This window comes from Halictus rubicundus, unplaced genomic scaffold (assembly GCF_050948215.1).
Source record: "Halictus rubicundus isolate RS-2024b unplaced genomic scaffold, iyHalRubi1_principal scaffold0022, whole genome shotgun sequence".
Classification (NCBI taxonomy): domain Eukaryota; kingdom Metazoa; phylum Arthropoda; class Insecta; order Hymenoptera; family Halictidae; genus Halictus; species Halictus rubicundus.
Window position 1 is genome coordinate 1,124,846 of NW_027488563.1, and position 23,140 is coordinate 1,147,985.

General features: G+C 40.1%; 1 protein-coding gene across 1 annotated transcript; it reads right to left on the reverse strand.

Annotated features, from left to right (window-relative positions):
- Nucleotides 1–11,216: 11,216 nt before the first annotated feature.
- Nucleotides 11,217–11,795, reverse strand: LOC143363130 (uncharacterized). Its single transcript, XM_076803737.1, has one exon. It carries the CDS (start codon nt 11,793–11,795, stop codon nt 11,217–11,219), a length of 579 nt encoding a protein of 192 aa, XP_076659852.1.
- Nucleotides 11,796–23,140: the final 11,345 nt, after the last annotated feature.

Sequence of the window (23,140 nt, forward strand, 5' to 3'; positions counted from 1 at the left end):
GCGTTGGGAAATATAACGCCGTCGTCAAGTGAACAACAAGAGGGAATGTTATTGAATACCTCTAATGACGCCGAGCGTTGTCCAAGAATGGCAGAAGAAACAGATGAAGTGGGAAGAATCATGCAAGAAATTGCCATCGACGAAGAAGAGGTGCAGGCTCACCGGCTCGTCGTGGAAAGAGAAACGACGATCGACCCACCCGAAGAATTGTGCCTATCAGACGGGTCTCTCAGCATTGTGGACGTGCACCATATGTTTCAAGAAATGAAACGTATAAGCGAACACTCTGAAATATTCAATTGTTCGATAAAAAATATGAAAATAATACGTATGAAGAGAACGGGATTAGAGACCACCCTGACCGTGAAATGCATGATGTGCAATTACGAAGCAAATATCCACAGTCAACCTAATAATGCTCAGGTAATGGATATCAATCGGAATGCAGTGGCAGGAACGATTCTCAACGGAGGCGGCTACGCACAAATGGAAGGATTCCTCACTACCATAAACGTCCCTTGTATGTCAACGAGGAGATACAGCAAAGTCCATGACGACATCGTGGAAAAATTAATCCGTGCTGCGGAAGCGGAAATGGAAGAAAAGCGGCTGCAGAAGAAAAAAGACTTGCCATTGAAAGAGGCGACGTCGTAGAATGTGGGACTCCACATATTCCCGTCGTGGCTGACGGAAGTTGGATGAAGCGGTCGTGCCGAACAGGCAGATACGACTCAATATCTGGTGTCGGCGTGATAGTGGGCTATCACACGAAGAAAGTTCTATTCATTGGAGTACGGAACAAAATCTGCTCCATTTGCTTGAATGCGGCGAAAAAAGAAGCAGAGCCGCGGCAACACGCATGCTTCAAAAACTGGGGCAGAAACCAGCCCTCCACCAGAATGGAGAGTGACGCCATTGCAGAAGGTTTCATTACCAGCGTGGAAAAACGGGGATTAATTTATGCGACATTGATTGCTGATGGCGACAGCAGTGTCTATACAAAAATTCTGGACTCTGATCCATATAAATCATGGATGATCCGCGTAAAGAAAATTGAATGCACAAATCATTTGTTGCGCAACTTTTGCAACAAAATGAAAGATGTTGAGAAGAAAGCTCCGCCCGGTCGCTACAGGCAAGCCGTGGAAAATAATATTCGGCGGATACGCTCGGGGATTATGAAAGCTGCAGAGTTCAGATTTGAACAGAATGTGCCGATGCAACATAAAATAAAAAATGTATGCGAAGACATAATGAATATGCCTAGCCACGTTTTTGGGGAGCACAAACATTGTAATAGAATAGGATACTTCTGCGATGGAACCACGAAGAAGGACGAGCGGAATATTGTTCCGGAATTGTTAAATTTTGGAGTTTACCAGAACATCCGAGATATCATCCGGTCACTTTCAGCGCACGGAGAAAGCATCCTATATCGAAGCAACAACAACGCAGTGGAGAGTTACAACAATATTGTTGCAAAATATATTGGTGGAAAAAGATTAAATTTCGGCCAAAGAGGATCATACAGTGCAAGATGTGCTGCTGCTGTGATCCAGTATAATACGCAAGAAGTATTGTCTCGTCTACAACGGTCAATGAAAAGGGAGCCGCTTCCACTTTTAACACAGATGGAAGAACGCCACAGAAAGAAACGACAACTCGTGCAACAAGCCCAACAGAACAGCACGACGAGGAACACAAGAAAGCAGTTCCGCGCAAAACAAGATTTCGATTACGGACCAAATTCACAGAAGCCAGATATGGACGAATGCATGTTCAATCTTCAAAAGCATAAGCATATGGAAATGCTAAGCGATTGGCAGAAAGATAGAGAGAACATTGAGCAAGAGACCATTGGACAGGCCAAGAACAGAAAGTGGCTGACGCACAAAACAAAACTTTTGACAGCGTCCAACTTCCGCACCGTGTGCTACCGAAGGAAGACAACGCTGTGTTCAAAGTTAGTGCAGACATTGCCCTATCCACGCCTGCTAGACGTTTTTGCTGTAGCGTATGGAAAGCAGAATGAAGACCTAGCTCGCGAAGAATTATCAAGAAAGGAAAACGTCGAAATTAGACCATGTGGTCTTTTCATCGATGCATCGATTCCCTATTTGGGAGCATCACCAGATGGTGTAATCGATGATGACGGTATTGTGGAGATAAAGTGCCCACAAACTGTTGAAAATGTTACACCAGAAGAGGCAATATCAACAATAAAAGCAGTAAGTAAAATATTTACAGACAGTACTGGCAGGGAAATGAATAAAAGCCACGCGTACTTTTACCAAGTACAAGGGCAATTACATATCACTGGCAGAAAGTACTGCCTCTTCTGCATATGGACGAGGAAAGGTGTCAAGTCCATTAAAGTTGAGAGAGACGACGAATTTTGGCAACATAAAATGGAGCCAAAATTGTCGCGCTTTTATATAGATTGTATGCTGCCCGAAATAGTCGACAGCAGATATAACAGAGGCATGCCCATTCGGGAGCCCGAATATATTATTGAAAGTACAGCAAAGGCTATAGCCGGTTTTGGGGGCCAAATCGGCCCCAGAAGGGATTTATATTCCAATTTGCGCCATTCGATAGCCCACCAAAAAAGATACCTTTCAGCCAAGTTTTAGCCCTATAGCTCATCTGTAAGGATAGTTATAGAGGAAAAACGAAAATCCAGTTTTTGGCCCATTTTCCCCATTTAATGACAATTTAAAATTCTGAAAAAAATCTGACACATTTCGGACACTAAACCACATACTCTGAGTCGTTTTCAGATTTTTCCGTTGCAAACTCTGGCTGTAAAAATCGAAAAACACGAAAAAAATCGAAAAAATGCAGATTTCATAGGGAAATCGAAGAGACACTAGAACAGAATTAATTTAGCAATAAGATATTGTAATAAGTATTATGCTCAATTTTTTTCAAATTCCTGCGTTTGGTGCGCCATAGTGGGAAAAAATAAAAACCACTTTTTTCGGCGTTTTTTCCGTGAAAAACTAATTTATAATTATCGTAAAAATATATTATGTAATATTAAACATCCCTAAGTTCAGAGAAACATCGTGCATACTTTAAAAATTGCGTAGTACAAAAAACAAGAATTATACTATGCACGGTATATCCCAATATTTCGAAGGTACTTTCAACGGCGCCGATTGGTGCAGTAGCTATGGTCTCCGACTGCGGAACCGCTGAAAACTTTTTGGACCAGGTTCGTATCCCGCACCGGACCAATTTTTTTTTTCTTTAATCAGATGTTTTTTCGATTTCTAACCGTACGATTGTTGTTACGCTGTTGTAAAAACATTTTTTAACTATGTTTAAACTATTTTTTAATAATTTTCCGGAAAAATATTTTTGGAGTACTTTCGGCCTTTAGTCATCTATGGGCTGTATTACTTATCTACTTAACATTTTTTTACATGGAATAAGTGCATCGACTTGTCTATTAAATCTTTTATCTTTAGTCGGTATATTACTTATTGTTAATAATAAATCTAGTGTTATATTGGGGTCGGGAGGTATTGTTGTATCCGTTTCTGTCAGGTAAAAATATTATTAGGGATATTATGAAAACGAGGTTTATGCCTCGGACAACTATAAACATTGTTGTCTAGAAAAATTCCTGATGAAGGACATTTTTGATTCAGGACTTTGGGCATTTAACTGAAACAATCGAGCCGTGGACAGTACTTTATTGAAATCATGCAGATCGTACTTCGAGATCCCAATGGCTTGAAAACTCTTATGAAACGGGGAGACCTTTGTATTGTAGATCGCGGTTTTCGTGATGTTAAATCACACTTAGAAGAATCTGGGTTTCATGTTTTCATGCCTGCATTAAAAGGCAATCGTTCTCAACTAACTACTGAGGAGTCCAATTCATCTCGTAAAGTTACCAAAGTTCGCTGGGTCGTCGAGGCTATACATGGCATATTAGGGGAAAAATACCGGCTTTTACACAACCAACTCGACAACAAACTTCTTTCTGCAGTCAAATCATATTTCAGGATTGCATGCTTCCTAAATAATAAGTTCGGCAAAAGACTAAATTCTGATGTCACACTTTTCGATGACATAACTGACAGGATATTGAGTGAAGATAAAGTAATAAATAGTTTAGCACAACAAGTGGAAGCGCAACACTGGAACCGCAGAAAAACGTCGTCCAAAAACGCATCTTCCACCGATATTTTTGATTTTCCGGAAAAAAGTATTGTTGTGAATGTGCTAACGGTAATCGCACTATTGGATGTTGCTCACATGTAGCTGCTATCATTTATTATTTATCTTATGCTCGATACGACACGGAAATAGTTTCGCCAGCAGAGATACTCACTAGAATTTTCAATAATGACCAAATAACACCGACAATTGACGAAGATAGCGACGAAGACCGAAAACGCCATACATGATTCCACCGCACACCAATCCACCTACAATTATTACATATAAGTATTCCTAATAATACTTCATGTATATATAATCCCTATTGCTGACTTCCGTTTCCGGTCGCATGAGTAATTGAGGTGCGAAAGAGAGTGTACGGAAAGCTAGGGTGAAAGTGTTGAGAGAAAGAGGTGTGTGGGGAGAAAGTGTGTGGAGAAGGGTGTCTTGAGGTTAGGGTCAGGTGTTAGAGAAAGGGATAAGGGCGGGGAAGTGAGATAGAGAGCATTGGTGGAAGGATAAAGTGAGTGAGAGAGAGGTTAGGTCCGGGTGACGGTAGAGGGGAGTGCGCAGGATTACATCTGGAAGGAGTGGAAGGTGGCGCGATCTAGCGGGAGAAGAATAACTTAAGGAGGCGGGAAATTTGAAAAGGGAGACAATTACAAAGTAGGAAAGGGCAGAAGAAATGAGTAAGAGAGGGGGAGAAGAAAAGGGGGTGGAGAAAATAGAGGAGGGGGCGGGAAAAGGAAGAGTAGGAAGGATGATGAAGGATGAGAGGTTAGAACGGTGGTTTAGTCTACATAATTTGGAGAATGTGGAAAGTGTGGGGAAAAAGAGGGGCAGAGAGGAATTGTTAGGAGAGGGGAGGGACGAAAGAGGAATGTTTAAAAGAAGTGACAAAACAAAAAGATCGCCAGAGAAGGGAAAGGAAGAGGAGGGGACAGATGTTAGGAAGATAGAGGAAGTAATAAGAGGGCTAATAGGGGAAGTCGAGAGGATGAAGGAAAGGTTGAGGGAGGAAGGGGAAAGGTGGATGGAGGAGTGGAGGAATGAAAGGGAGAGATGGAGGGAAGAAAGGAAGGAAGAGAGAAAGGAGGATGAAAAAAGATGGGAAAGGATAGAAAAATGGATAGAAAAGGATAGAAAAAAGAAAGAAGGGAAGAGGAAGAGGAAGAGAGGAATAAAGGGGGACAAGGAGGGATAGGGAGGGAAATGTTAGAAGAAAATAAGAGAAGAATTAGGAGAATAGAGGTATTACAAGATAGGAAGGAAAGGGAAGGGAAGCGGAAGAACATAATAATAAAAAAGATACAGTTAGAGGGGAAGAATGTGAAGGAGGAAGTAAAAAGGGTGTGGGAATTAGTGGGGGTGAAGGAAGAGGGGATAGAAGAAGTAAGGAAGATAGGAAAAGAAGGAAAAGATGGGTGTGGAATGGTGCTAGTTAAAATGGCGAATTTAGAACAGAAAAGGATAGTAATGGACAGAAGGAGGTTACTAAAGGGAAGGAAAGAATGGCTGGACGATGATTTAACAGAGGAAGAAAGGAGAGCAAAATGGAAAATAGAAAGGGAAACGGAGAAGGAAAGAGAGAAGGGAATGCATATACAGGTAGGGTACATGAGAATGTGGGTAAATGGAAGAATGAAGAGATGGAATGAGATAGAGGAAGTGTGGTATGGAGAACAGGGAAACGGGAAGAGGGAGAAGGGAGAGGAGGGGGAAAGAGGGGGAAAGCAAGGTACAAAATAACTTTCTGGAATGTGGCAGGATTAAGGAATAAGGACACGGAATTCTGGAAAGGGTTAGAGGGGTAGGACATAATAGTATTAATGGAAATGTGGATAGAGGAATGGGGGTGGAGCGGGGTAAGGAGAATGTTGGAATGTGAGCTTTTCATACTCTGTGCCGTGACAATAGCCAATGAGAAGGCGCCCACCGATTTGATTAATCGGTGTGCTCTCTTCGTTGCTTTTTTGTTTTTACGAGGCTAGCGATGTTCGTTTTGCGATGCCACCGATGCTCAGTTGAAACTCTGACCAGGCAACCGACACGACGTGTTGCTACTCTATTTAACACCTTTTTTTGTAAAGCGAAAAATAAACCACATTATTAAAATATAAACGCGTTATTTTCAATAGGTTATGGGCCCAAGTTCGCAGCCTGTGTAAACTGAATCTTTACAACAAAAAAAAGTGTTGATATCGATCGTAATCGCGCGCGAAGTGCAGTTACGTGTGAAATAGAGGTTCGGTCAGTTTTTTCTCAAGAGCGAAATCAAGATTTCCTAAGGCCTGTACTGTTTGTGCGAATCAAACATGTCGGATCAAATCTCAACTCGAAACGTGGTCAAGTTTGACGGCAAAAATTTCCAGCTATAGAAATTTCAAATGAACGCCATTTTCGTGGCGAGCGGCATCGACGATATCGTGGACGGCACGAGGGTAAAGCCGGAGGAAGTTGAACAGCTGAAGATTTGGAAAAAGGACAACGCAAAGGCCATGTTCTTGATTTCATCCGCGATGGAAATGCCTCACGTGCAATGCATTTTGACCTGTAGCCACGCGCGGGAAATGTGGCTAAAATTGATCGCGATACACGAACAGAAATCGGAAACGAATAAACTTATTCTGACGCAAAGATTTCACGAATATCGAATGGATTCCAGTGATTCCGTAGTGCAGCACGTGGCCAAAGTTCAGAATATGGCGGGTCAACTAGCGGACGTGGGAGAGAAGGTATCTGACATAGCGATTATGGCAAAAATCTTGGCAAGCCTTCCCGCTAAGTTTAATGCCTTGAAAACCGCATGGGACAGCGTGGATACGGAGAGGCAAACAATCGATAATCTACAAGAGCGGCTCATTAAGGAGGAAACGCGATTCTCCGCCGATGACGAATCTGCAACAGCTTTTTCCGCGATGCGATTGAGCGAGAAAAAGAAGAGTAGTAACACCGGCAAGAAACCCAAGAAGGACAAAAAGAATGTCGAGTGTTATAAATGTCATACAAAAGGGCATTTTGCTTGGGAGTGTCCCGCGAGAAAAAAAGACAAAGAAGATTCTTCGCAGAATTGCGCTTTTGTTTCGACACATGAAGGCGGTCAACAAAAGAAGAGCGTGGCATCGATCAGAAGTATCCAGCGAATGGACATCGGTGACGCCTGGATTGCAGACAGCGGCGCATCAAGACATATCACCTACAGACGCGACTGGCTTCACGAGTTTGTGACATCTGCCGGTGAACAAGTGTTACTAGGTGATGACGGTGCCTGTGAAGTGTTTGGTTCGGGTTATGTAAATGTTATGAAGTTTGTTGATAATGAATGGTTCCCGTCAAGAATCGACAACGTCTTGTATGTGCCGAAGCTAAAGAAAAATCTATTTTCGGTAGGAGAATGTGCCTCAAAGGGTTTTGAGGTGACGTTCGCAAATAATAGTGTTATTTTTTCGAGCAATGAGTCTGTGAGAGCTCAAGGCATAAAGCAAGCGAACGGCATTTACAAGATGTTGTTTGTTACGTTAAAGAATGATGACGCGAAAGAGAGTGTAGAAGCAAATGTGTCGACAACAAGCTTCCAAATGTGGCATGAGAGAATGGGTCATGTAAACAAAGCGACATTGCGTGATATGTTGAATAAAGAGCTCGTATCTGGTGTGGGTGTTTCGAGAATCGATGATTTCTTTTGCGACACGTGCCAGCTGAGAAAGGCTCATTGGTTACCTTTTAAAAAGTCGATAGATAGGCGGGATTGGTTACCGGGAGAATTTATTCATTCGGATATCGGGGGTCCAATGTCTGTCGAATCGGTAAGGGGTGCGAAGTACTACGTGATTTTCGTAGACGAGGCGTCGGGTTACCGAAATGTTTATTTCTTGCGTCACAAGTCTGATGTTACGGAAAAATTCAAGGAATACGAACGAATGATCTTTAATAAATTCAGTCGGTCTATTAAATATCTTCGAAGCGATAACGGCAAGGAGTACGTGAATGAAAATTTGAAAAAATACCTTATCGAAAAGGGAATTCAAAGTTCGTATTCCGCGCCGTATACGCCGGAGCAGAACGGTAAATCGGAGCGTGCGAATAGGACCATCGTGGAGGCGGCGAGAACTATGTTGCAGGCGAAATGTTTACCGAGGTTTCTCTGGGCCGAGCCCGTCAATACGGCAGTTTATTTACGTAATCGAACGCTTTCGAAACCGCGATTAGATAAAACTCCGTATGAAATATGGAATGGTGTGAAACCGAGTGTTCGTCATTTGAGGATCTTCGGATCAACTGCATTCATGCACGTCCCGAAGCAGTTCAGGCGCAAGTTGGACGCAAAGTCGAAGAGGGTGATATTTGTGGGATACCAAGGCGACTCCGAAAATTTTCGTCTTTACGATGAGAAATCAGGGACCGTTATTGTATCACGAGATGTGGTCTTTAATGAAAGTAAGGACTTTGAACTTCTTCCTAACGAGGATTATGACGAGTTCGTCCTACCAGGGAATGGTGCTAAAGGAAAGGACAACGATATAGAAGAAGAACAAGATTTGTTCATGGACGCGCTTGAAAATGAACAAGAACACCAATGTGACAAGGCGGTAAAGGATACCTCACAAACCCGAGAATTGAGAAACCGTAAGGATATCCGGAAGCCTGATAGGCTCCAGTTCAACATAGCCGAGTACGCACCTTTAACGTCCGGGAAGCTGTGAACGGACCCAATGCAGCGAACTGTCGGAGGGCCATCAACGACGAGCTGAAATCGCACGAGACGAATCAGACGTGGGATATAATTCCAAGGAAACCAGGCATGAGACCGATCGACTCGAAATGGGTTTTTCGGATTCTTCGAGATGAAGATGAAAAACCAGTGCGATACAAGGCGAGGCTCTGTGCACGGGGTTTCAATCAGATCGAGGGGCTGGATTACACAGAGACATTTTCGCCGGTTATTCGCTACGATTCTCTGCGAGTCTTCCTAGCCCTGGTGACTCAACTCGACCTGGAACTTTTGCAGTTCGACGTGAAGACGGCTTTTCTTTATGGCGATTTGGAAGAGGAAGTATTAATGGAATTGCCGGAAGGAGTTAACGGGGATTTCGAGAAGAATGCTTTCGTGTGTCGTCTTCGAAAATTATTGTATGGTCTAAAACAAGCGGCCAGGTGTTGGAATGAGAAATTCAAAAGTGTTATAAAGACTCTGAATTTGGAGCAATGCGAGGCCGATAAATGTATTTTTCGCGGTGTATTGAGTGGTCACGAGGTAATAATCGCATTATTTGTTGACGACGGTCTGATAGCGTCGAGTTCAGGAGAGGCTTCGAGGATTGTTCTGAATGCGATAAGCGAGTCCTTCGAGATAAAGGTCGGCGATTCATGTACGTTTGAAGGTGTACAAATCATGAGAAATCGTAAGCGAAAAAGTATGTTTATTCACCAAAAATCCTACGCGAACCAAATTGTAAAGAGATTCGGATGTGAAAATGTGAAGCCAGTTTCGATACCAGCTGATCCAAATGCGATATTAACCCCGGTAGATAGCGACGAGACCATGTTAGAGAATGTACCTTTCCGTGAAGCAGTGGGTTCACTCATGTTTCTGGCCATAGTCTCGCGTCCGGATTTGGCGTATGCTCTTAACAACGTCAGTAAGTTTTTAAATAAACACAATGATAGTCATTGGCAAGCGGTTAAGAGAATTATAAAATATTTGTCAGGGACATTAGACTGTGGCATTTTGTACGAGAGGAATGAGAATGAAATGAGCTTGGTTGGATTTTCTGACTCGGATTTTGCGGGCGATCCTGAGACGAGACGGAAAGGCCATCTTTTGCGCACAGACGATTGCGCACGACGGCATGGCACACGGTTCTTTTGGACACGGTATTATTGGACACACGGTTTTTTTGGACACAGTAACATTGGACACAGTGGGTTTTCGCACACGCAAGGATTGCCCACATGGTTAAGACGCACACGCTGTGTTACGCACATGTAAAATTGTACTCACGATAGATTGCGCACAGAATGAATTCAAACTGTTGTTTATCATCTTGTGTTGTGCTGTGTAATTACATACACTCTGCCCCACGAGAGAATGGTACCGTTTCGCGCAGCTCGACTGGCCGCGGAAGGCGCTGCGAACCTCTCAACTCCCACTCCCCACTGCGAGTTTCATATACGCGGCGTACCGTATTGAAACGAATTAGCATGGAAGTATAGGGTATAGGAAATCGTGACCATTTGCATCCACGCTTTATACTCTTTCACCCCCTTGCACTCTGTTTCTTGCATCCATCGCTTTCATTCTTAGAAACAAACAAACTCTCCTATCGCCTACATAGTCCTAAACACTTTTCATTCACACCTCTTCAGTCACTCGAGTTTTCCAAACATACCGGCGCCGGACCGTCGCAACATGATCCAGTCGTCCGCACGCACAAGGAACCCATTCATCCCACAATAATGAATGATAAATTTAATTTAATTATTTATTTTGAAAGTTTATTTCATTGGTTCTGTACAGGTTCATTGATTATGTACAGATATTATTATTTATATTCATGTTAGAAAAATCGAAGTAAGCAAACGGTCGAGGCAGGCCATGTGTTTTTTGTCAGCGCGTTGTCCCTCCCTAAGGGAAAGTCATAAACCCATGGGCTTGGGGGTGTCATAAACAAAGAGGCATACTGTCGAAGGCTTTCTCACGGCCGAGGATTTTTGTCTCACGGCCGAGGATTTTTGGGACAGCAGGAATTATTCTAACGGTTGTCGTGTACGGTTGTCGCGAATAAAGATTCATAGTATTTTGTAATACGCCCACATTTATTTAATTTAACGATATCACGTTATCTATCTTCTTAGTAATCTCTTACATTCACATATTTATATTTACAAAAAACTTACAACTATTTACAGACTATTTACAACTATTGACAAAAAACTAACAACTATTTACAGACTATTTACAACTATTTACAAAAAACTTACAACTATTTACAAAAAACTTACACCTATTTACAGACTATTTACAACTATTTACAATAAGCGGCTTATGTATGACTCACATCGATGTCCGAGTCATCCGACGAGTTCAACCATTCGGGGCTTCCCTCTAATACTGAATCTGTAACGTGGTCGAGTTCAAACAGCCTGGTTTCCTCCTTCAGCGTATGCCGGATAAAATTTTTCCAGTTTTCGGGAGACACATTTTCAACTGCTGCATCTACAAATTGGCGGACATCTGCCAATTTGTACGATGTATTTCGCGCCCTTATAAATTGTTTCACTTGTGCCCATGCCAACTCGATAGGGTTTAACTCGCAGTGGTAAGGGGGAAGGCGTAGCACGGTACGTCCATTTTCTCTGGCGTATTCGTCAATAACGTAATTGTTTTCTGGTCGTTTATGTTTTGTAACCAACTCCATTAGTCGAATTTTGACGAGCCGTGGATTCACCGTTTTCCCCTTACCCTCCAGCCACGTGACGATATCGTCCCTTTTCCACCTCAAGGAAGGATATTTTTCCTTTTTGACGCTGTGGTAAGGGGCGTTATCCATCACGATGACTGACCTATCTGGCAGCATGGGCAAAATTTTCTTAAACCATTCAAAAAACGTGTCTCCGTTCATTTCTTCATGATAATCGGCCGTTCTTTTTTTGCCTCGAAGCAAAGGAGGGCCCCTGGTACAAACCCGTCTGCTGACCCGATGTGAGTAATAATTAGCCGCTTTCCTTTTCCCGTGGGAGCAGGTATCCCCGTTGTCAAGCCCCTTTCTTCGGCGTTCCTCGGGCAGGTCACGCTGGTATCTATCCACTGCCTGGACTTGGTATCGCCGGCGTTAATCCATGTCTCGTCCAGGTAGTAAATAGACCGCCCTTCCGAACGAAAATTTTCGATTTGTTCGAGGTACCTACAAAGTAGTAAAAAATAAATTTTTGTAAGAAACGAGGATAGAAACTGAGTTTTTGGAAAAAAATATTTTTGAATGTAGATTGTCACTTACTTTGGCCGCCAGGAGATGATATGGGGTTGATCAATCAGGGCGCTGTTGCGTTTTCGTTGAATAAATTTAAACTCCATACGTTGTAGTAGTCGATGGAGTGTAGTTTCGCTAAACGAAGGCAAATTTTCGTCGTTGTTCACAGCAGCCAGAATTTTTTTTAGGGTTGGAAATTCCCGATTGAGCCAGAAGCTGTGAATTTTTCTTCTTATTGCCAATATATCGGCTTCCGAAGTTTTTTCCAAAATATTGAGGCGCCGCTTTTTTTTATTTGGCGATGTCACTTTTCCTGTAGATTTGTATTCCGCCAGGGTTCTGCTGACGGTGACTCTTCCAATGCCTGTCTTTTGCACAAGCATTAGAATAAGCGGCTTATATTTTATTCCCGGGTTTTCCGCTATCACGCTTTTATACAGATTAATAATAATCTGTTTTTGTGCGGATCGGACAAACTAGAAACGGAGAAAAGTTTAGTAAAAAAAAAGTTCAGTAAAAAAAAAGTTTAGTAAAAAAAGTTTACTAAAATAGAAACTATAATTTTTTAAAAAAAGAAATAAGCTTATAGTAGCGAAATGCATGATAAATAATTATGTATAATATAAGCTTACCTTTCCCCTCGGATTTTTCTTCGCTGGAGATGTATGCGACGGCCCAGGAACTTGATCTTCCATTTCAAAAAAACACTGCGAACTCTATGAACACGATGGAAGAACACTACGAACTCTGAGCACTATGAATACCGTATGAACACCCGGTATGGCTACGAATGGGTCACGTGCAGCACTGCAGCGCGTGGCGTCACTACGCGCATGCGCTGTGCATTGGGAAGGGACCAATCAGGGCGAAGATGCGCAGCGACGGACGAAAATCGGTTCTCTCGCGGTACCATTCTCTCGTGGGGCAGAGTGTAGTCTATGATTATATATCTTCTATGCAGAATGTGTCTAAAGTATCAAAATTTGTCAGTGATTTTAATTTTATACGTGACTGTGTAAGATGTGCTTAAATTATGAATAGTTGATAAAAATGTGAGAAAATGCTACGGTTTTAAGTAATTTATTTTGTGTACAATCTGTGTCACAAGTGTTAGGTTAAGTACTATATTTGTTAAATGATCGTAATATACGCATGTAAATAGTGAAGAACATGAAGAAGCTGTAAATAGTTGAAAAAATATTTATGTTGCAGCAGATTCAAAAGGATTGAGAATACATAATTTGGGAGCTAGAATTTGATCAGATTAAGTAAGGTAAGTATTTCTATCTATCAAAAAGGTACGGATGGAATAAACCAGATACTATGTGGCTTATTTTATTTTCTTTTTACTGATGATATAGTGATTGGCAAACAAGATTACGTACATGAATATTAAGTTGCTCTTAAAAATGCGTATATTGACCTGTTGCGGTCCTATTTACGTCGACTTAGTCTAGAAATGTTATTTTTGCACCACTGCTCGCGTATTTTACATATTCATTTTCCATTCATGAATAATACCATAATTACATATTATATAAATACCATAATTACATATTACATAAATCCCATAATTAAATATTATATGAAAGCAATTCTAGTTTTCACTGTTCTAAATATATTGCTAATATACTTATTTTATCTGGATTAAAGCTAAATTGTATGATATTATAGCAAGTTCTAAAACTATATGAGATGGAACTGTGTGGACCGCAAGGGATTAAGCATTCTAACAAGGTGTGATAATTTGACCAAATGTGTATATACGTTAGTGAAATAATAATAATTTTTTTATATGACAAATGATCCTTAATTATGTCTTTTATTTAAAATGTAACGACAACTCTTTGAAAAAGCACAAGCAAAAAAATATTGAATTTTCAAATTGTAATATATTTTATGTGTTCTTGATTTAAACACAGTGATTCTTGACGCTACCTATCACGATAGAACCATTGATATTAATAAACTTGTAAGTACAAGGTGTATTACCTAATTTATTTCAGAAATCCTTAAGTCATTTAATGTTATTTACAACATTAATAGTAAAAGATGCTTTCATGTTTCAGGTATTTCTTTACATTTTACTTATCTTTTTTTCAGAGCTAGTCCAGTGTATTTGTTATATATGTTACAATAATTATATTTTTATATTGAACTTTACTTATGTACATAAAATAATAGTTACATGTATTAATTCTTGAAAAATTGTTTTAGGTCATTATGTTGCCACTAAGATATGCTGCAGTATTTCTTCCGCCACTTTTGTGGAATACTTACTGTTTACGAGAAAAGCGGTGGTCAGATCTAGTCCAAGACATACATATATATCGGCAACATGTTGGAGACAATTTAATGGGCGATTCTTCAAGACAGAATATCAAGAATAAAACATGGTGATATTCATTTTTAATTTATTAGTGATTACACATCCTCCTGATTCGCCAATCCGTATATCTATTTTATATATCTATCTCTAACGCTATTTCATTTATTAGCGTACTCTGTATTGCTGTTAAGCATTTTGTGAATACATTTTTATCAATACTTATCATTTTTGCTCTCGTAAGTTTATTTTTTATACTTACCTATACGGATCTATCAGTTAATAAGTAATATGGCATAACATCTCCTGTCACAGTGTCATAGTATCACACGTCGTTACATAATTTTATTTTCTAAAGCTATGGTTTCTTGAACTTTTAACATGCATTGTTTAAGTACAAAATGGTAATAATATTTGGTCTAAGAGCCGCTTTTGAAAAGATTCGACATTCGTACAGAATGCTTCATGGTGTAATGAATATATATATGCGTAATTTTGGAGGCATTTAAGGGCCAGTTTTCCTACGTGGCCTTGAGTCGCCACGCTCCAAACAGGAACTAGGAGAAGCTTCCTAGCGATCGTCACGCTCCGAACGGCCACATAGGAGAAGCTCAAATGACAGTGTGTGTGCCGTGTGCGTGCCGTGTGCGTGTGCCATGGTTTGCTGCACACAACGCTAGATCGTACAAGGTTGCAAGGGTTCGGGAGGCCACGATTTATGGCCCGATAATGCAAAGATCGGGCTTTGCAAGGGTGAAAAGCGTTAGATAAAAGATAAATCTAGGTCGCTTGACTACCGGCAGGTCCTACTTTTGCGTTTTCGAGCAACATTTTCCATTATTCGGTCGCATGACGCCTGTCAGAGAGGCGATCTGAGCACGCGTGGTCGACATCGTAAACGACGGCGCTGCCGTAGCTTCGTTCGAACAGCCGTGTCGCGGCACTCTCACACCGCCAAGTCGGCCTGTACGTGTACCGATGAGACTAGCAAGGGTTCGGGATGCGCCGCGATTCCTGACTCTATAATACAAAGGTGGGGCATGTCATTGGTCAAAAGCGGTAGACGAAGGATAAATCTAGATCGCTTGACCACCGGCAGGTCCTACTTTCCGCTTGTTAGGGAAGGAGGGGCGTAGATGTGTGAGAAAAAAGACAACTTTCTTTATTTTATTTATTTATTTTATTTTGTTCTTTTAAGTTAGGGTTAGAGTTAGGATAGTAGCGGGGAAAGGAAGGAGGTGTAATAGAAATGTAACCCTGAGGGGAACAATAAATGAAGAAAGTATATTTAAATATATTAAAAATAATAAACTTTATTTCTTTTTTAATATTGAATATTTATGTAGGGGGCCGCGCGGCCGCCACGCCACCCGCCGCCGCCACGCCCCCGCTGCCACCGCGCCTTTTTTGCCACCCTCCTCGGCGGTAGGAGTTTCTCTTTATTTCCTTGATTAGCTTGGTCTGAAAGATATACACAACATTTATATGCAACATGTACAGTAAGGAGCAAAACTGAGTCCACACTATTTGAAATAACATAACTTTTTTTGAAATTAAATCAAATGTCTTGAATGTTAAGGAGAAGTTAGAAGGATTAATTTATTAGACGAGGTATACAAAATTTTTGAAAAAAATATTTCTATGTTTCTGTAACTTACAAACATCTCCTCCACTATCAGGGCCACGGTGCTTTGTTGTGGGGTGGGCGCGGTCGACGATGACGCCGACGTCCTCTCGCCGCAGCGGCCGTTATCAATTGTCTGTAAATGAAATGAAAAGTTTTAGAAATAAATAATAAATGTTTACGAATGACGAAATATACCGCCTACTCACTATGTTCTCATGTCGCCTATTGTTAATGGATAGGCGGGCGACGGCTGCCAACACCGCCGCCGGTGCTGGTGCCGCCGCCGCCGCGCCGTCGCCGGTGCCGGTGTCGGTGCTGGAGCCATCGCCGGTGCCGGTGCCGGTGCTGGAGCCGCCGCCGGTGCCGGTCCAACTTCTAATTCACTGTTGTCCATCTGAAAAATTGCCACAGTCAGTCAATCAACACTAATATCAACACTAATCAACACTAACCAGAAGTATCAACATATATATTTTATAAAAAGTTCAATACGTACGATTGTGATGTTGTTCCTCGTAACTTCTTTTCTCTGACGCGTTCGGAAGCGAATTGACTTGGAGGATCGAGCGAACCGTAGATCCTCCCTATTGCTTCGGGATTTTTCCTCCCTTCCTAGATGACAAAAAACATCCCTGGATTGGCCAGGACGAGGACCAGTAGGGAGTGGACGGTAGAAAAGTAGGAGATGGGACTGAGGAACATCCTGATAGCCCCAAGGCCCTCCTGATCGGCTAAGCGCCATCAACCACTTGCTAAATACAAAGAGTTGCTAGACCCTGGGAAAAACCCAGAGCGTCTGGCAATCGTCAAGCGCAAAGCTAAAGAAGGGCAGGATGGGACCTCTGGCAAGTTTATGGCACGGTCCTAGAAAACTACATACAATTGCTAACTGTACGCCTTGGGAACGGACACGATTGGGAAATTAGCTAAATTTACGGTGACAAGGCCACTCCGTACTTAATTTCTAAAAATCCCAAAAGTCACGTTCCAAGAGCGTAAAGCAATACCCATGCCATAACCAGATGTTCCAATCCAGAGTTAGGCATTATTCCAATAAAAACTTGTTTAAATAACGATTCGAATAAAAGACACTTCATCTTTATGCGTTATTCGAAGCCTTCGAATAAAAGATACAGATAGAAGATGAAAATATTATTCGAAGTTCGAATAAAAAAAATTTTCTTTCTTCGTCGGATAAATTCTCGTCGAATAAAATTATTCATTCGATACTCGTCGAATAAAGATACTTTTTTTATTCGAACCTTCGAATAACGAATAAAAATTTGTTTATCTTTTTGAAAATTGTAGAATATGATCTTGCAGAATTAGTAAAAAGTAATGATGTTGAAGGCGTAAATTCGGTATCATTGCAGTTCAAAATTGGTCGTTGCTATTGAGTTTAGTTATACAATTAAAAATACATGTTCTAATATGTTAATATTTTTATAAGTACGCGACATTATTTACCAACCAAATTATACTTTTTCTTTTTTAGCATTACAGTTAGATAAATTCTCGACGTTTTGCAAAAAAAATTGTCTAGAAAGCACTGGGAACATAACAAACGGCTTAGAAATGTATGCAAATTTGACTGTTTTTTCGAAGTAACAAAAACAGTTCCCTGTAATTAAATGTTAGAATATTTTCCAAATGCCACCACATGTAATCCTTTGCTTACCACTAGACGATCAAGCCATATTTTAATTTGGTTGGTAATTAATGTCGCGTACTTATAAAAATATTAACATATTAGAACATGTATTTTTAATTGTATACCTAAACTCAATAGCAATGACCAATTTTGAACTGCAATGATACCGAATTTACGATTTCAACATCATTACTTTTTACTAATTCTACAAGATCATATTCTACAATTTACACACGAGTCATCATGAATTCTCGAATATTCATACTTCGAATTTGTGCGTGTGTAGCGGTACGCGATTCGCATCGCAAGATGTTAGAGTTGACCGCCTGCAGATGTTAGGGTCTAAGGTAATAAAACCTACCCTGACGTTTGCAGGATGGCAAAATTATTTTATTTCCGAAATGACTTTACGGGTGTAGAAAATTTAACTACCCCATCACAAACTGTTAATTGCTTAAGCTTTCTCAACAGAAATTATGCTGTTTGTTAATTTTCGAAACTACTGAATTTTTATAAAACCGGTGTCTCTGAAACTTCAATACGAAATACGCACTTTCTTCGAATGTTTGGAGATTTCCACTTTTTTTTGAACAAACACGTTTGCATAATCCGAAAGAACTGTAAAAAAATACACATTAATAATCACAATGAAGACACAGCGAACATAACAATATAAGGGGGTCAATCGAGAAGTTTGATATAAAATCGGGCATTTTATGCTTTCGGATTTGTGTAAAAATCGATTTTTCCACCTAAAATTCGGAAAAAAATCTCACTCATGTATGCTAGTAAGTAGAATATCCATGAATTTTTTCGTAATTTTTTGTTCGGCACGGTGTGACTACAAATCAATTTGCTTCGGGGGTCACTTTTGAGGATCGTAGGTGGCTTTACCGAAAAAAGAAAAAAAAATTATTTAAAAATTACAACACATTTTTCAGTATACACAGATAAACAAATCAAGAGCGAAAGACCTGTTGGTGGGGGGGGGGGCGATGACGCAACTGGCAACAGCTAGTTGGGGCGTTGTTTGTTTCGTTCAGTTTACTGATGGACAGGAACGCATTCGTGTCGTGTGCGAATCATTCCTGTTTCATTTGTTAAACAATTTATAGACAGCGCGAACAGATAAGTATACGGACTTGTGGTGACGCGAGTGTGTGTAGTTTTTTTTTTTATTACGCTTTATGCCAGAACTGGCCTGTCAGCGGGAGTGTGTATAGTTTGCAGTTTTTGTGAAAAAGTGTGAAAACTGTTAAAAAATGGAGTTTGGTGATTCGTCTTCAACTGAGCACGCGGGAAAAACGGCGGCCAAGCGAGCATCCAAGGCGACTGCATCAACCAAAAAACTTCGCATCTCAGCGAAAAGATACAGCAGAAGAAGATTACACCTGAATAGGTAAGTGACAAACAATCCATATACTGTGTGAACTTTTCAAATAAATAAGAAACCAAACACTCATCATTTAGCGACAAACTATTTTCGAAGTCGTGTTCTGTTCTAATTTACATTTAAATGAATTATTTACTATAAACACATTATAATAAATTATAAGATAACTAATTATTTTTTAAATACATAAATGATGATTAAGGTTTGGTTTCTTAATTATCAGCTGAATTTTACGTTACTGAAAATTATAGACTTTTACATACAGTCAGTCAAAAAAGTCTCTGTACACCGTACAAGAATTTATTTAAAGTTGCATAATTTTAAAGGATATGGTAATAAATAAATAATTCTTGCGTTATTATGTTCACAAACATAACATTTAGTAACAGTGCAAAAAAAGCTATATTACATTTATTTGTTGACAAATAAACAAAGTCGAAAGTAAAACTCAACGAAAACGAGGTCAAAAAAGTGTCAGTACATGTAACACTATTATTCATAATTTGTTGATTAGTGATCAGCTGGAAGATAAACGACTCTTCAAGATGTAATTTTCTGGCACTGGTTTTTAAATTTTCTTTCAAAGTGTTCAAATATTTATGTTGATCCATTATACCGTCAATAAAGACTAAATTTCCCACCCCTGCTGCACTCATACACCCCCACACCATCACGCTGCCGCCTCCGTGTTTACGATGGGAGTAAATTTTCGAGTTTCATCTGGTCATTTGGTTTTCTCCACACTTTAACATTTCCATCCGAAGTAAAAATAGTAAATTTACATTCATCACTAAATATAACATTATTCTAAAAGCTTTGATCCTTATTAACGTGTGCCTTTGCAAATACAAACGTTTTCTTTTATTAACTTCACTTACGAACGGTTTTCTCCTGGCTGTACGACCATTGTATCCAGCTTTTCTTATAACATTTCGAATAGTTTCGGGCACTACTTTTATATTATAGTCATTTTCTATCATACTGGCCAATTTTGGTGCACTCGTTTGTGGATCACAACGAATTGTTCGTAGGATTGCACGTTTACGATTAGTTTCTAATTTTTGTGGTCGACCTGTACGTTGTAAACTTTTAATAGATTTAGTTTTTGCGTATTTCTCAAGAATATATTGTACTGAAGAATTTGTCCTTTTTACTATTTGACCTATTTTTCTAATAGATAATCCATCTTCTCTTAATTTTAAAGTTAAATCTCTGGTCGCAAGTGCTACTTCCATTTCGGAGAAATTCTTTCGCGAAAACGTTATTTATTCTTGCTAACAGCCAAGCAACTAAATTGTACTTGACCATAGAGTGTTTCCTTGAGAGTTATTTGTAAACATTCCGCTGAACCGTTAACAAAGGAAATAAATTTACACGCTCACAGTCTCTGTACGGAGACTTTTTTGACTGACTGTATTTTGTGGTAGTTGTTGACCAGATCAGAACAACGATATTATAAAATTCAGATTGGGTTAGGTTAGGAATATAGAAAAATTAGCGTCACTGTTTTCTTATCTATTTCGTCCTTAATACACTGCTTTTTAAATTATATTAATATTGCTTTTCGTTTGGTTTTTATGAGCTTTTTTTCAAATCCTAGTAAAATCGTGAAATCCGGCCGGTTAACTTCGCATAGGCACCTTTTTTTCGCCCGGCACTAAATATTGCATCATACGATTTGGATTTTGTCGACAAGTTAGAACAATTAGTTAACAACATGTCGTGGAAAAGAAATTTTGAACGAAATTCTAGGTGCCCTCCTGTCGGCGCCTAACACCTGCTAACTGTCACTGTATGTACATATATGTACAACGTAATTCATCGAGCATCACAGGTGGGGGGGGGGGGGATCGACGTTCTCAGCTGATCGCCGGAAAAAAAAAGAAAGCAAACTGTCGTACAGTGGTTCAGATTGGAAAATCGTGCGACATTTTTGTATAACTTTTAAACCGTATGTGATATTAGCGTGAAACTTGAACCAGATAATGTTGAATTGCTAACCTACGGATAGGTAACAAAAAATTCCGTAAATTCATAAGTGGGGTCCCTAATGGACTCCACATTAAAATGTGCTTAATTGAGAAAACAGAGAAATGACATCTAAGGATCTTTATTGTAGAAGTAAAAACAAGTATTTTACTCGAAACATACAATCGGAAAGTCGTAACAGAAATCAAAATTTGTATTCTTTATTATGGCACACATTGCACACAAAACCTTCAACCTTTTTGTGCCTTTCGCAAACAAAATTATCACAAAACTTGCAGATAATGCGCGATTTTTTGTCTTCTTCTCGAGAGCACAAGTAGCATCTTCCTCGCTTTTTTAGGCTTGTTTCTTGTTGGTGATTAGATGGTGTAGATTGCTAAGTGCATCTTTCACATATTTTGGCATATTCTGAATTTTAGCACGGCTTTCCATATTTTTCTGTGCGGGCTGCTGTCCCAGCTTTCCCGGGTGACAGAAACCGGGCACGCGTCGCTTTGACACTCTAGGCTGGAGACCCTTCGAATACCCAAAATTTATGGCGTCCACTTGCGCTATTGACACATCTGTCCGCTAAGTGGCCAATAACGTTGAAGACGTTTTCTCACAAATAGCGTCTTATGCTGTGCAAACCATAAATCTTTCTTGGTGCTGGTGCGCTGAAGATTTCTCTTCCGGCGCCCAGCTAGCCGCTACAATACACATGAATGCATACGTGGGGTCCATTGAGGACCCTACTTACCTAATTCCTTGCTAACTTTGATTGCAGCAACAATTTATTTCTGTAAACACATAACGCATTTTTTATAATTTCCGCCCCATGTACTAGTAATTTATGAATCGACGCTGGCATGTAATACCATTCATAATTTTGTACATTGCCACTAAAAGATCAAATAGACTGATAGACATTTAAGAAATAGTACATAAGTATTAAATATTGATATGCGATAGTCGATTTTTTAAGGAAATGTCACACGATTTTCTAATCTGAACCACTGTGTGTCGTTACCGTAACAGCTGACGGACATCGGCGGGCTCTGCTGAGTACGTCGACCTTGCGCGGGTGAGTGTGTGCGTGCGTGCCTGTGTGAGCGGCAAAGATGTTGGATGTTCTTTCAAAATATTTTTCTTCACGTCATGTGGTCAACTAATTGCTCTAATTTGTTGTTATCAGCCAGGGCTGCGAGCAACGCGGGACGCCGGCGAGGGGGTTATTACCCCCGGAATATGGTTTCAATTTGTTTTCAATGTTGCAATCTTTGTTAATTATTAGATTAGAATATTAGGCAATAATTAACCCTTTGCACTTGGCGCTATTTTCATTCTAAAACTAAATTTTTCTTCCGTCTTAGAATATTTTCATTTTATTCATACGAAACTGATCCGATTTCCACATATAATATTGAAATGTTTAGTAATCTATGAAATACAAATTTTGCAATAGAACAAATATTTTGTAATATTTTTTGTAATTTCTTTGAAATAATGTCACAACAATCTCCAGTGGTGCTTCAGAGTAACCACTCGAGTGCTAAGGGTTAAGTTTCTGCAATTATTTTAAACAAAGGAGGTGTTTCTCTACAGTTTCCCTCTTACAGACCTGTTTTTAAAAATGATAAGGCGAAATTAAAATTATTTCAATTGGACGCTGCATCGTAAAACAGTTATTATTCATTGCTCAATGGACATCATGAGAAAGTGGAGGATACGTTCCATTAGGGAATAATGAAGAAGACAGACGGAAATGAAGACGGAAGAAATGACTCGTTGTGAAGAGGACGTGTCGTCACAGAAGGCGAGGGTGTGATCTCTGTACCAACGCATCGAACTCCTTTCATTTGTGGAAGATACGGTCCCAGGTATTCGGGGGAGGAAGTGGTATCCTCGCGGGGATACGTCCCCAGGAGGGTACCCCCTTTCCCGACCGGTCCACAAAAAGCGATGCACCGGCTCCCACATTACTGCAGATTGATTTTTGCGGTAATTGGAGGTGCATCCTGAAAGAAGTTTC

Excerpts from the sequence above, each read along its gene's own strand:
- LOC143363130 (XM_076803737.1), bottom strand. The coding sequence starts at position 11,795 with ATGAACGGAGACACGTTTTTTGAATGGTTTAAGAAAATTTTGCCCATG.